Source organism: Astyanax mexicanus, chromosome 5 (assembly GCF_023375975.1).
Source record: "Astyanax mexicanus isolate ESR-SI-001 chromosome 5, AstMex3_surface, whole genome shotgun sequence".
Lineage (NCBI taxonomy): Eukaryota > Metazoa > Chordata > Actinopteri > Characiformes > Acestrorhamphidae > Astyanax > Astyanax mexicanus.
The window spans coordinates 37,591,057-37,604,473 of NC_064412.1; the positions used below are offsets into that span (position 1 = coordinate 37,591,057).

General features: G+C 40.1%; 1 protein-coding gene across 1 annotated transcript in view; it reads left to right on the forward strand.

Moving 5' to 3' along the window:
• The first annotated feature begins 626 nt into the window (after positions 1 to 626).
• Positions 627 to 13,417, forward strand: part of kalrnb (kalirin RhoGEF kinase b) — a 176,322-nt gene continuing 163,531 nt past the window's right edge. Inside the window, exon 1 of the mRNA XM_022673454.2 lies at positions 627 to 922. Coding sequence (XP_022529175.2) covers positions 856 to 922 — 67 coding nt within the window. The 5' untranslated portion in view covers positions 627 to 855. The remainder of the gene's footprint in view (positions 923 to 13,417) is intronic.

Here is a 13,417-nt window from a genome sequence, read left to right on the forward strand (position 1 = left end):
GGCATAAAGTTATCCAAAAGCAGTGTGTAAGACTGGTGGAGAACATGCCAAGCTGCTTGAAAACTGCAATTAAAAAACAGGGTTATTTGACCAAATATTGATTTCTAAACGCTCATTTCTCATTTTCTGCAAAAAAAAAAATGCTTAAAATGACAATGTTTTTATTTGGAATTTGGGAGAAATGCTGTCTGTAGTTTATAGAATAAAATAACAATGTTCATTTTACTCAAACATATACCTATAAATAGCAAAATCAGAGAAACTGATTCAGAAACTCTCTTGATTTTTTTTCCAGAGCTGTGTGTGTGTATATATATATATATATATATATATATATATATATATATATATATATATATATATATATATATATATATATATATATATTTTTTTTACAGTATGGGTTTTTTTTGCCATACAGTCAGTCATTTGGCCCAAAAAAAGAGAATGGGCTCATTTGCCCCTCCGTGTTACCGGGAGGGGGGGTGGTTTCTGGCAGAGGCGGTGAACAATAGCGCCCGGTGCGGCGGCGGCGCGGTGGCTGGGGTAGTGTAGTAAAGAGGAGGGTGGGCAGGGAGGAGTGGAGGGGAGGAGGAGGTGGTGGAGGTAGTGGTGGTGGTGGTAGTGGTGGTGTACGGAGAAGCCGCCTCAGGACCAGCGGACATCAACGGCCACGAGCTCGCTCGAGCTCCCGAGCTGGACTAAATGGAGGCGGCCACGCGCTCGAAGGGGTGGCACAGATAATCTGGGCAGGAGGGGGGGCAGATCCAGGCTTAGGGAAAGCCCGCGGGGGGTGCCATCAACAGCTGGAGCGTATTGTTGAAGGGCGGAAAAAAAGAAAAGAAGAGGAGAAAGATGAATTCTGCCGAGGCGGCGGAGGAAGGACCGACCGACCCGGACACGGAGCCGTTCTTCAGGACAGGTAACGCCGCCGGGCTGCGCGAGCACAGTCGCGCGCTTTCCCGCAGTTTTTATTGTTGTGGCTGATGCTCGTGAGCGCTACACCCGCTCGCTGCTTTTGTTGCGGCGGCGCGGCGGTACGGAGGAGCCGGATGCCGCCTCGCTCGCTTACTATCCGTCGCGTGCTAATGGCGAGCGGCCGCAGGAGCAGGATGGTGATAATGAGTGCATTATCTCGCGTGCACCGGTTTGCCTCCCTGATCAATGGCACACCCATGCTGTGAACGTGCAGCACACAGAACCTCGCTTCTTGACCACTATCACAGCCATGCCTAGAGGAGAGAGTGTTACAGCCATGTTCCTCCTCCCCCGTGCAGATGCTGTGCACGGATGCTGCTCGTTTTGGGAGCATGCAACTGGAACGCTCTGGAATGCTGAACGTGCTTCTGGACCGTGTATTCTCATCTGTGGTCATTCTACTCTAGAGCGAGCATTCTGTTTTCAGAACATGAAACAAGAACGTTTCTTACAATTCTGAGCGTGCATTCTAAAACTAGAGAGTGCAATCTAATTCAGAAGGTGCAATAATGTTTATTCTAATTCTAAGCGTGCATTCAGATTCTTGAACATTAAACAAGAGCATTTATTACAATTCTGGAGTATGTATTCTTATTCTAGAACATCATCAAGAGCATTTATTACATTTCTGAAGTATGCATTCTAATTTAGAATGTGCAGTAAAGTTATTTGAATTCTGGGCGTCCAATTACATTCTAGAACATGCAATCAAAGCATTAATTTTAATTCTAGAGCATACATTCTTATTTTAGAATGTGTATTCAATTTCTAAAACATTAAACAAGAACCTTTATCACAATTCTAGAGTGTGCATTCTAATTGTTGAGCGTGCATCTGATGTAGATCATTCAATAATATTTATTCTAAATCTATTCATACATTCTGATTCAAGAGCATGCATTTAACTTCTAATACATTAAATAAGAACATTTATTACAATTCTACTGTATGCATTCTAATTCTAGAGCATGCATTCTAATTCTAGAGCTTGTATTCTTATTCAAAACATCCAATACAATAGTTTATTCTAATACTGAGCAAGAATTTTAATTATAGAGCATGCATTAGGAATCTTTAACATCCAATAAGAGCATTTGTTCTAAGTGTAGTGTGCATTTTACTTCTAGAGTGTGCATAATAATAATAGTGTTTTTTCTAATTCTGAGCATTTATTTTAGCTCTTACGAGCATGCATTCTAATTCTAAAGCACTTGTTCTAATTCCAGGGCCTGAAATCTAAGTTGGAGTGTGCAAAAATAGTGTTAGTTCTAATTTTGAGCATTTATTTTAAGAGCGTGCATTCTAATTGTATAACATACAAGAAGAGTTTGTATTTAATTCTTAAATCTTCTGATAATAGGGCATCTATTCTAATTCTAGAGTGTGCACTCATATTCTAGAGCATGAAAGAAGTATGTTTATCACAATTTTGAGTGTGCATTCGGATTCTAGAGCGTTTATTATAATTTAGAATTTGCTATTATAATTTGTATATTATGATTATGATTATATTCTGAGCATGCATTCCAATTTTAGAATGTGAAGGTGCATTGTAGTTCGAGGGCGGTCGTGCACGTGAAGGACGACTCCTCTGTGATGCATAGGGCGCGAGCTCGCTACTGTTGTCAGTACCTGCTGCCTCAATAATGCCGGGACGCCCGTGAACGATGGTAGCTCGCGCCTGCGCTCGCGCTGCGGGAGTGGCTGCCTCCCTGCCTGTCTTTTTGTCGAGCGTGACATTAGCGCGCGTCGCTCGCGCTTAAAGCCTGTTGATTCTCAGAGCTGCAGTGTTGAAAGAAAGGAAGGATGGAGTCTGGAGTCAGGGCTCGAGCTGAATGTGATTATGCACGGACAGGTAGTCAGCTCCATCACTGTTATAGACGGCTACTTTTATGCAAAATTAGCCAAGGTTTGTGCTCGAGGCACTGTTGCCTCGTGAAGCCCTGGTTGTGTGCCAGTGTTTGGGGCACCGCATGCACGCAGGCCCTGTCTGAACTATAACCTTTAGCCTGTGGCCTAGATTTGTGCAGCCCACCCACTTAAGGCCAGCGTGCATAACCATCTCAATCTGATGAAAAAAATCACCCTAAGCTCCTTAATGCACCCATACGCCCCTCACCCCATCCCACCCTATCACATCACATCTGCAGATGCTAATGTATATATGTCTGCTGGAGGATTGAGTGGGTGATAATGTGTGTTTGAATGTGTAAGCCTGAATGTAGTGTAATACAATGATGGAAGTGTGTGGTTTGCATAAGTGCATACAGATGCACATAAAAGTGATCAGACATAACACTAACACAGTCTGATTAATATTTTGTAGGACCGCCACCCGTACAAACAAACCAGCTCTGAACATGCAATTAAGTCATTTACCTTAATTTCTAGAGCATGGTTTCTAATTCCAGAACATGCAGTAACAATGTTTTTTTCTAATCTGAACATGCATTCCAATTCCAGAGCATGCAATCAAATACTAGAACCCATCCCATCAAATTATGGACTTCTCAATACAAGGTCTTTAGGTCCTTTAGGTGCTGGTTGTCCTTCCTTGGTGAACTTCTGATAGGCACTCTTTAGGGTCAAAGTGAGGTAGAGTGGGGTAGACTGAGGTGGGATGAGGTAGGGTGAGGTAGAGCAAGTGAGAGTGAGGCAGAGAGAGGTATAGCGAGGCAGAATACGATAGAGTGAGGCAAAGTGTGGTAGAGTGATAGACAGGTAGAGCGGGGTGGAGTAAGTGTTGGGCAGAGTGAGGTATAATGGAGCTGAGAGGGGTACAGTGGTGTAAAAAAATGTTTGTCCCCTTTGTGATCTATTATTTTTCGTTTTAAGGATTAAGGATGAAAAAATCCCAAACAGACCCTGTGTGAAAAAAGTTTGCACCCTAAACCTAATAAGCCTTAGCAGCAACAACTGCAAATTGCAATAAGTGTTTCCCAACACTGTGGAGGAATTTAGGCCACTCTTTTTTGCAGAATTGTTGTAACATTGGAGGGTTTTCGAGCATGAACCACATTTTTTAAGGTCATGCTGCAGCATTTTAACAGGTTTGAGATCAGGAAGTGGACCTTCCACTCCAATGTCTTCACTTTCATGTTTTTCTTTAGCCATTTAGAGGTGGACTTGCTGGTGTGTTTTGGATCATTGTCCTGCTGCATGCCCCAGGCCATCACACTACCAGCACTATATACACCATATACCACCAGTCTTAATGTTCTTTTCTGAAATGAAGTGTTACTTTTACGCCAAATATAATGGGACACACACCTTGCAAAAAGTTCAACTTTAATCTCGTAAGTCCACATAGTATTTTCCCAAATGTCTTAAGGGACCATCAAGATGTTTTCTGGCAAAATTAACATGAGCCTTTATTTTCTTATTGCTCAGCAGTGGTTTTCATCTTGGCACTCTGCCATGCAGGCCATTTTTGCATGAGTCATGAGCGCTTGAAGTGAGGCGTGCAGTTCTTTGAATGTTGTTGTGGGGTCTTTTGTGACCTCTTAGATGAGTTGTCACTGCGCTCTTGGGGTAATTTTGGTTGGCCGGTCACTCCTGGGAAGGTTCACCAGTGTTCCATGTTTTTGCCATTTGTAAATGATGGCCCTCACTGTGGTTCACTGGAGTCCCAAACTTTAGAAATGGCTTTATAACCTTTTTTCAGACTGATAGATCTCAAATACTTTCTTTTGATGGACTTCACTTTGTCAGACAGGTCCTATTTAAGTGATTTCTTGATTGAGAACAGCTGTGGCAGTAATCAGGCCTGGGTGTGGTGTAATAAACTGGGGGGCAAACACTTTTTCACACAGTGTTTGGATTTTTTTCTAAATTAATTAAGTTCCTTCATTTTATAACTGTATTTTGTGTGTACGTTTGTTGTCTTTTTTGTTGATGATCTAAAACATTTAAGCGTGACAAAAAAGCAAAAAAAAAAAAAAAAGAAATCATGAAGGGGCAAACTTCTGTATATTGAGGCCGAATGCAGTGAGGCAAAGTGATGTATAAGTCAACAGTAAAAGCACACGGCAAACTACTTCTTATCCTGAAAAAAATGACTGCAGCTAATTTAGCATCTTAATTTATTGTGCTTTACATCAATATCGAAATGTTCTATAGATTTATCGCACATCGCCTTTTCTGTCCATGTTGTACAAAGATCTCCCACAAGATCTGCTTGATGTTTTGGTGGTTGTCTGACGCAGTCGTCTAGACATCACAGATTGAACTTACTGTTCACTTGCTTCCTAATATTCTGCCCACCCCTTGACACATGCCATAATAACCAGATACTCATGTCAATGACTTCATCTGTCAGTGGTTTTAATATTATGGTTGATGTATTGTGTATATTTACACTGACATGCCAAAAGTCGTGGGATAGCAGTATGTAAATTAATTATAAGGTGTTATTTCAGGGGATGGCTGGAAAATGCCCACACCTGTATAAGCCTGAGGGAGACATTTAACTTCCCTTAAACATTTGTGTTGTGTATGTACCGGAAATACTCCCTAAAAGGCATAAACAGTGGATAGAACAGTGGATGGTAATAATTGTGACCTGCAGCATCTTCTAGCTACAATTGTCATTGTGAACTCTCCCAAAAATCACCCTAGCTTCCATGGGACATGGCAAAATCATGGGACACAATGTGTAGGCCTGTCACAATAATTGCAATATCGATTAATCGTACAATAAATGAACATGACCTCAATCATTTTTGATAATCGTGATATCGTCTATTGTGTTTATTTTTATTTTTGTTCACACATATAACAGTGAAAAGTATTTTAGCCAGTCATGTTTCAATAACTCTGACTCCATACACACAGTGTGGACTAAAGTAGGTGAAGGAATAAGTATATAATTTCCAAACTAATCATAATAAATGATTATTCAAATTTTTGCTTTCTTTAAAAAGTGCATAATTACTTGTTTATGCTATTCTGCTATCATTATGTCAGTGGCATTTAATAGTCTTAAAATTACAAAAATATTGTGTATCGCAATAATTTCTGGGACAATATATCGTCCACAAAAAAGTTCTTAGAGTGATAGGCCTAACAATACTCGTTTCTGCCCTATGACTTAGGCATGTTAGTGTACGTGTAAGTGTATTTGCAATGAAAAAACAAAGCATTAAAAGGAAATGTAAACACTTTTCCACTTTTCCAAGATCAGCATGGCTAACAATAATATTTGTATTCAAACATACACTGAAAGTCAGATGTCACTTTAATCTGTCCTGTAAATACACACCCACACACTTCTTTCAACCCGCGCAAACCACATCTCAGTCTTCGTTAAGCTGGTGCATAATTGTGCATGTGGTTTAGGGCACAGAATGGCTTACTATAAATTATAAAATATGAACAAAACATCATTGTGTAACAGATTGCTGCGGGTATTCTGAGATCATCCTCTAATTCAGGCCTGCTTTGTAAATACCAGTCCTGTTGCTGCACAGTTAAACAGTAAAATTCTATTATAAGTCTGTTAATAGTTATAGGTCACAGTGCCTTAAATCAGGGTTTTAAATCAGGGTTTCCATTCCAGGGTTTCAGCATCCAGGGACCCCTAATAGTGTGAAACAGATTCCATAGCCCCCCATAGATTTATTTCAAGATTATAGTCACTATATATTCAACAGTCATACTATTAAAAAGCTACAGTTGTGGTCAAAAGTTTACATACACTTGTAAAAAAACATAATGTTATGGCTGTCTTGAGTTTTCAATAAGTTCTACAACTCTTATTTTTCTGTGATAGAGTGATCAGAACACATACATGTTTGTCACAAAAAACAGTCATAAAATTTGGTTCTTTCATAAATTTATTATGGGTCTGCTGAAAATGTCACCAAATCTGCTGGGTCAAAAATATACATACAGCAACAAAATTTGTCAATTTTGGTGATGTAGCGAGTTGTGTCAATCAAATTAGCTTCATGTCATGGCCTCTTCACTTCTTGTAAGTGATTCTGATTGACTACAGCTGTTGACTTCTCATGAGCCCATTTAAATAGGGCTCATTTGACCCAGTGATTAGACTCAGCTACAAAAGCTACAATGGGAAAGTCAAAGGAACTCAGTGTGGATCTGAAAAAGCGAATTATTGACTTGAACAAGTCAGGGAAGTCACTTGGAGCCATTTCAAAGCAGCTACAGGTCCCAAGAGCAACTGTGCAGACAATTATACGCAAGTATAAAGTGCATGGAACAGTTGTGTCACTGCCACGATCAGGAAGAAAACGCAAGCTATCACATGCTGCCGAGAGGAGATTGGTCAGGATGTTCAAGAGTCAACCAAGAATCACCAAGAAGCAGGTCTGCAAGGATTTGGAAGCTGATGGAACACAGGTGTCAGTCTCCACAGTCAAGCGTGTTTTACATCGCCATGGACTGAGAGGCTGCCGTGCAAGAAAGAAGCCCTTGCTCCAGAAAAGGCACCTTAAGACTCGGCTGAAGTTTGCTGCTGATCACATGGACAAAGATAAAACCTTCTGGAGGAAAGTTCTCTGGTCAGACGAAACAAAAATTGAGCTGTTTGGCCACAACACCCAGCAATATGTTTGGAGGAGAAAAGGTGAGGCCTTTAATCCCAGGAACACCATGCCTACTGTCAAGCATGGTGGTGGTAGTATTATGCTCTGGGGATGTTTTGCTGCCAGTGGAACTGGTTCTTTGCAGAAAGTAAATGGGATAATGAAGAAGGAGGATTACCTCCAAATTCTGCAGGAAAACTTAAAACCATCAGCCCGAAGGTTGGGTCTTGGGCGCAGTTGGGTGTTCCAAGAAGACAATGACCCAAAACACACATCAAAAGTGGTAAAGGAATGGCTAAACCAGGCTAGAATTAAGGTTTTAGAATGGCCTTCCCAAAGTCCTGACTTAAACCCCATTGAGAACATGTGGACAGTGCTAAAGAAATGGGTTCATGCAAGAAAACCATCACATTTAGCTGAACTGCACCAATTCTGTCAAGAAGAGTGGTCAAACATTCGACCTGAAGCTTGCCAGGAGCTTGTGGATGGCTACCAAAAGCGCCAAGTTGCCGTGAAAATGGCCAAGGGACATGTAACCAAATACTAATGTTGCTGTATGTATATTTTTGACCCAGCAGATTTGGTGACATTTTCAGCAGACCCATAATAAATTTATGAAAGAACCAAATTTTATGACTGTTTTTTGTGACAAACATGTATGTGTTCCGATCACTCTATCACAGAAAAATAAGAGTTGTAGAACTTATTGAAAACTCAAGACAGCCATAACATTATGTTTTTTTACAAGTGTATGTAAACTTTTGACCACAACTGTATATACCAACTAGAGCAGCACTAACCTTTCCAGACAAATTTGGTAACACAACATCTAATAGGGCTTCTATAATCTTCCTGCATAGTCCCTCAAGATCAGGGTACTTTACTTTTTACAGCCAACCTCATTAAAAATGTTGAGAGAATCTTTGAATCCCTATAGTTTTAAAACTGTAATGTGGAGCTCAAAAAGAAAACACAACCAAAGTGCTGCTTATCTAGTGCTTTATTTCAGGTTTGCATGGAACTAACATAATATGAGATTAAGGTTTTACTGCTAATTTTACAAAAGGTAAAGGCAGTGAAATTGTAACTGATACTGGAGTGTTCAGTGTCAGTGAAATTGATTTGCTTTTCAATAAAAGCTATCATAAAACTACCTTTTAGAAAAAAAATAAAGCTTTGTAAACTCATACTAAGCATGATAAGTTTTTCTAAACGCTTTATTTAATTTAATTTATGCAAATAGAGTGTAAAAATGAACTTAAATCTGCTGTTTATCAGCTCTTCTTACCCAGTCTTTTGCTGGCTGTGTCTGACTGTTAGAAGAAACATTAAAATAGGACTTAATAAATCCAATAATTGTTTAGTTTAAAGTTTGAAGTTTTTTCACTTATTTTAGTTAAAGCGCCTGTTTTTAGCCATTTTCAGCCAAATAACCCACCTCCCTAGGTAGAACACTAATACTGCCTCAGTAGGGCTTTAGATACTGTAGATTCTCTTTCTCATTGATTTGGATGTGGAAGCAGTACTTAAATCAAGTAGCCGCTCCCATCTCAGTCATTTATGCAGATATTTCTTATTATGTGTGAATTCAGTCGAAAATTTGGTGTACCACACAAGCTTTACCTTAACAACAAAAATGTACCACAAACAAAAAGTGTAGCATATTTAATGCATGAAAAGTGCAAACAAATTTAAAAGTAAATGCAGTGAATAATTAAGCTGCTTTCACAAATATTGTATCAAAATATAGAGTTTTATATTTTTTTATATTTACCTAGACTGCAGCCTCAATTGCAGTTGGGGGTTCATTAGAAAAGTAGCTTTTTAATGAAAGTGTGAAAAACTGTAAATAATTAAAAATTTGCATATTATAAACGTTCTAGAACAATTTAAAAGGTTTAAAATGATCTTTACACAATTTTTTCCATTTTTATTAGTAGAATTAGAATCAGGCAGTTAGAAATTAGAATTGCAAGGGGTGGCAAATCTTCAGTTGCCACTTTCAGTCGAATATTTGGTGCATCTCTACTGAAAATGTCATAATGATAATAATCACTTTACTCCACCTCCCCAGGTAAAATGAGTACTGTCCCAACAGAGCTTTTATATTGTGTATTCTCATTCCCAGTGGTAGTAGAGAGCCTCCCACACGCCCCTCCTCTGCTCTGCCTCCACCTCCACCCTGCCATCACCCACATGCGAGGCCTAACATATTAAAAAATCAAACGCAGCCTATAACACTCAGTGTGTATTCATCGGATTAGCCTGTTCACAGCTTGAGGTGGAGGCATGCTCTCAGCACGAGCCACGTGAGAGTAACTTACTTAGTTACTGTATGTTAACTGTCAAGCCTGATTCAGAAGCAGCATAGCAGCATTGACAGAAAAATGCTTCAAAGACGTCATTTACGTCTTTATTGCTGCGAGAAGGTTTGGTAATGATGGCATGGCCAAAGACTGGAGTGAACCATGTCAAATCCCTTGTGGTTAAAGGTCACGTCAATACAGGATCAGGCTGAATAAGTAAGGAGCTCCCAGGCTCTCTGAACTGATTTTCTCCCCTATAGAAGAGCAGCTCTGTGGGTGGTGCATGTGCGTTGGTGGATCAGGCCAGCAGAATCCAGAGGCTGTCAGAGAGAACAGACTACGGCTGCTGTCTGAGAGAGAGATCACTGTCAGTGTGAGGGGATGGATGGACCCTCAATCATGTCCATCCCTTCCCACAGACAGGGCTTAGCGAGAGCAGGACTGTGTGTGTGTGTGGGTGTCTTCATGCTTGTATTATCCGTCCGTTTGGAACATTGCTTTTAAAACTGACTAGTTTTAAAGTCCACTGCCCACAGATCCAACATTCTCCAACAGATACAAACACCTACCAAACCATCTGCAACACCAACACAGCCTAATGTTTGCAGAGAGGAGTGTCCAAAAAGTGAGCCACATTAACCAGAATAAATCATTGGAAACAACAGTTAAACACAGTTGTTTGAAAAAGAGACAAAAAGCAGGGCTTCTCAACCCAGTCCTGTGTGACTGCACAATGTGCAACACATAAGCTGTGTTCCAAAGTGCAAGCTGCATCTTGGATTGGCTGCATTTCTTACCTTTTATGTCATAAAATGGTTAATCCACAGTGAAGGATCCTTCGAATACAGCTGAGAAATGCAAGTAATGTATGAAGTGATCTGATGGAAGGAACTGATGTATCCTTCATTGGCTCTTGGTTACCCACAATTCGCTGTCCAATGCAGGGTGGTAAAGCAACATGAAAATAACAGGAAATTAATACTCTGGTGCAGTATTTGATTTAAAATATATATTTTATTTTAACAAATAAAAAAAAATCACATGAATTTCCCGCCTCAGTGTCAGCACAAAATTACCAACAGGCTACAGAGAAGGACTTTTCATAGGACCTGTACTAGTGAGCACATCCTACTAAGAACCCATCCTACCAGGGACCCTGCCTACCTTGACTAGGGGTGTGCAATATTGTCCAAAATAATTTTTGTGATATATATATACACAATTAAGCGATCAAGCTGACCATATAAGAAGCTCTTGTTCTGCCTTTCACTCTGAGAACATTCCATTGCTTTCTGTAAAAACTACATAATACAGTACTGTAGCTTTACTTTCAGTACTAAAACCTTCTAAAACCCAAACTCTTGCATGTCATGCTTTTTTTTTTTTTGCTAATTGGGCTAATTGGCACCTGATTAGTGTAAAAACAAAGAATTTTGAATATAGTTTCTGAAAAAAATTATGTCCACATATGAGGACTTTAGTCTAAAACACAGCAGCTTTGTTTTTGCATGAGTGCCCCTCTGAGCAATATAGCTCATTTGAAGTGCTGATTCGACACGAAGATATAACAAAGTAAAAAAACAAAACCATTTACTGTATTTACTGTTCATTTAAATCACTGAACAACAGTGAAAAGTGTTAAACGTGTTAAACTCTTCTGCCACCACTAGGGGACAGTGTAAAGACCTCATAAGAGGACACCAGGCCCTTGTAGAGCAGAGTTCTTTTAAAAAAGTGATCAGCATTAACGAAATTAAATCAAATTATATTAGTGGTGTCAATCACTTTAAATCACATTACTGTATTATAATATTTCAGGAGAGAGAGAGAGAGAGAGAGAAAGAGAGAAAGAGAGAGAGAGGAAAAAACAGCGCAGGTGAGAGAGAGAGGGAGAGACAAAGTGAGTGAGACAAAAATAGCACGAGTAAGAGAGAGGGAGAGACAAATTGAGCATTTCATGCAAAGTTTCAAAGCAGGCATCATATTTTTTTACACCTTTTGATACACGGCAGTACCAAGACATTTTGGTCGGTACCTTTTTGGTATTTTTCGAATATAGTTTGATTAGAACATAAAAATAAACCTAAACCTGCCGCTTGTTGGATCTCCTGTCTGGCTCTCACCTTTGCTCCTCTGCTCTGAACACTGATTGGCTGTTAGGTTTTTTGTTCATGTCATAATAACTGTTTTTTTGGGAGAGTACATAAATAAAAACACAAACTACTGGGGTGTATTGAATTGTTGTGTCTCATAATGTGTATCAAGAAGCCTTGGAGTACACACTGTGACCCCAGCGGTGTTTTCCTACTGCTGGTTTAATATTCATGTCACTAAAATGCAAATTTTGATTGATTTCTCAGTAGCTTTCCCAAGGTGCTGCTCTCAAGAGTGCGTAGATCACCTCATTACTCCTCTCTTGCGTTTGAGTTCATATTTATCCCACACCTTAGACTCAATTTGCTGTATTTTGCAATTACGCAACCGGGAAAATCAGTTGATTTAAAGTCAGAGTAATTGAATTTGGCCGCACAGTAGCTGGGGGTTGCCAGATGTTTGGCCTGGAAACCCAAAAGGTCCCCAGTGTAACACGACTGGAATCACTTCTAAGCTGCTTAGCCGTATACGGGTTTTCCTGCGGCCGTCTGTTGTGGGGTAATGTGTCGCAGACAGTAATCTGTTTGCGAGGCCCAACTGTGCAACTCGGTAGTGTCTGGCACTCACCGGCCAATGACTGCACTCTAAAAGTGCTTCTGCTGGTTGAGTCAGCCAGTTAATATCCTGCACAGGCCATTCTTCTTCTCGAGAGTGTCGGGATAGCCCCGGGGCATTCTGCAGTTTATGTGTAAAAGTGTGAAGAATGTCATTATCTCTCACTTCTGTGTTTCTGAGTGTTGTGATAAGCTTGTTGAGGTTGACTCATTGTTTTTCTGGAGAGCTTCTGCTGTTGGACAGCCTCAGAGTTTCCAAGAGTTTGTGTGATTTGGATCAGCAAACCAGGAACCATTTAACAGTGGTTCTCTGCAACAGGGCCGCTGCTAAGGTTTTGGAGGCCCTAAGCATAACTGGTCACTTACACAAATATTGCACTGGACAAGTTTTTGTATAGAATGGCCACATACACTTTAAAAATGGTTAAACATGCGCAAGATTTAGCGCCTCCATGCATTTTTTGATTATTTATTTGACTGGAAAATGTCACATCTGGCAACAACCAACAGAGCAAACCGAGCCGTGCCATTTCAGGCAATAGGGGTGGGGGCATTATATTATGCACAAAAATAATAACGTGCCGCTTTTAAGTAGTAGAGTAGGTGCCCCATGCAATGTTTAAAGACAAAAAAGATGAGCGTATCATAAATAATTCACATTGGGTTTTAAATTTAATAATGTCATAATTTCAACACATTTCATTCTCAGTCAATTTGGCTCCCTGCAACTGCAAAATGGTTGAGGCCTAACGCTGGCTGCGTTGTCTGCGTATGCAGAGCGGCGGCCCTGCTCTGCAAGCCCACATCTCCCTTACGATGGGTTACCCCACTGGCAATTCAATGTTTATTCACTGTGATTCAACTAAGGGGTGTAATAAAT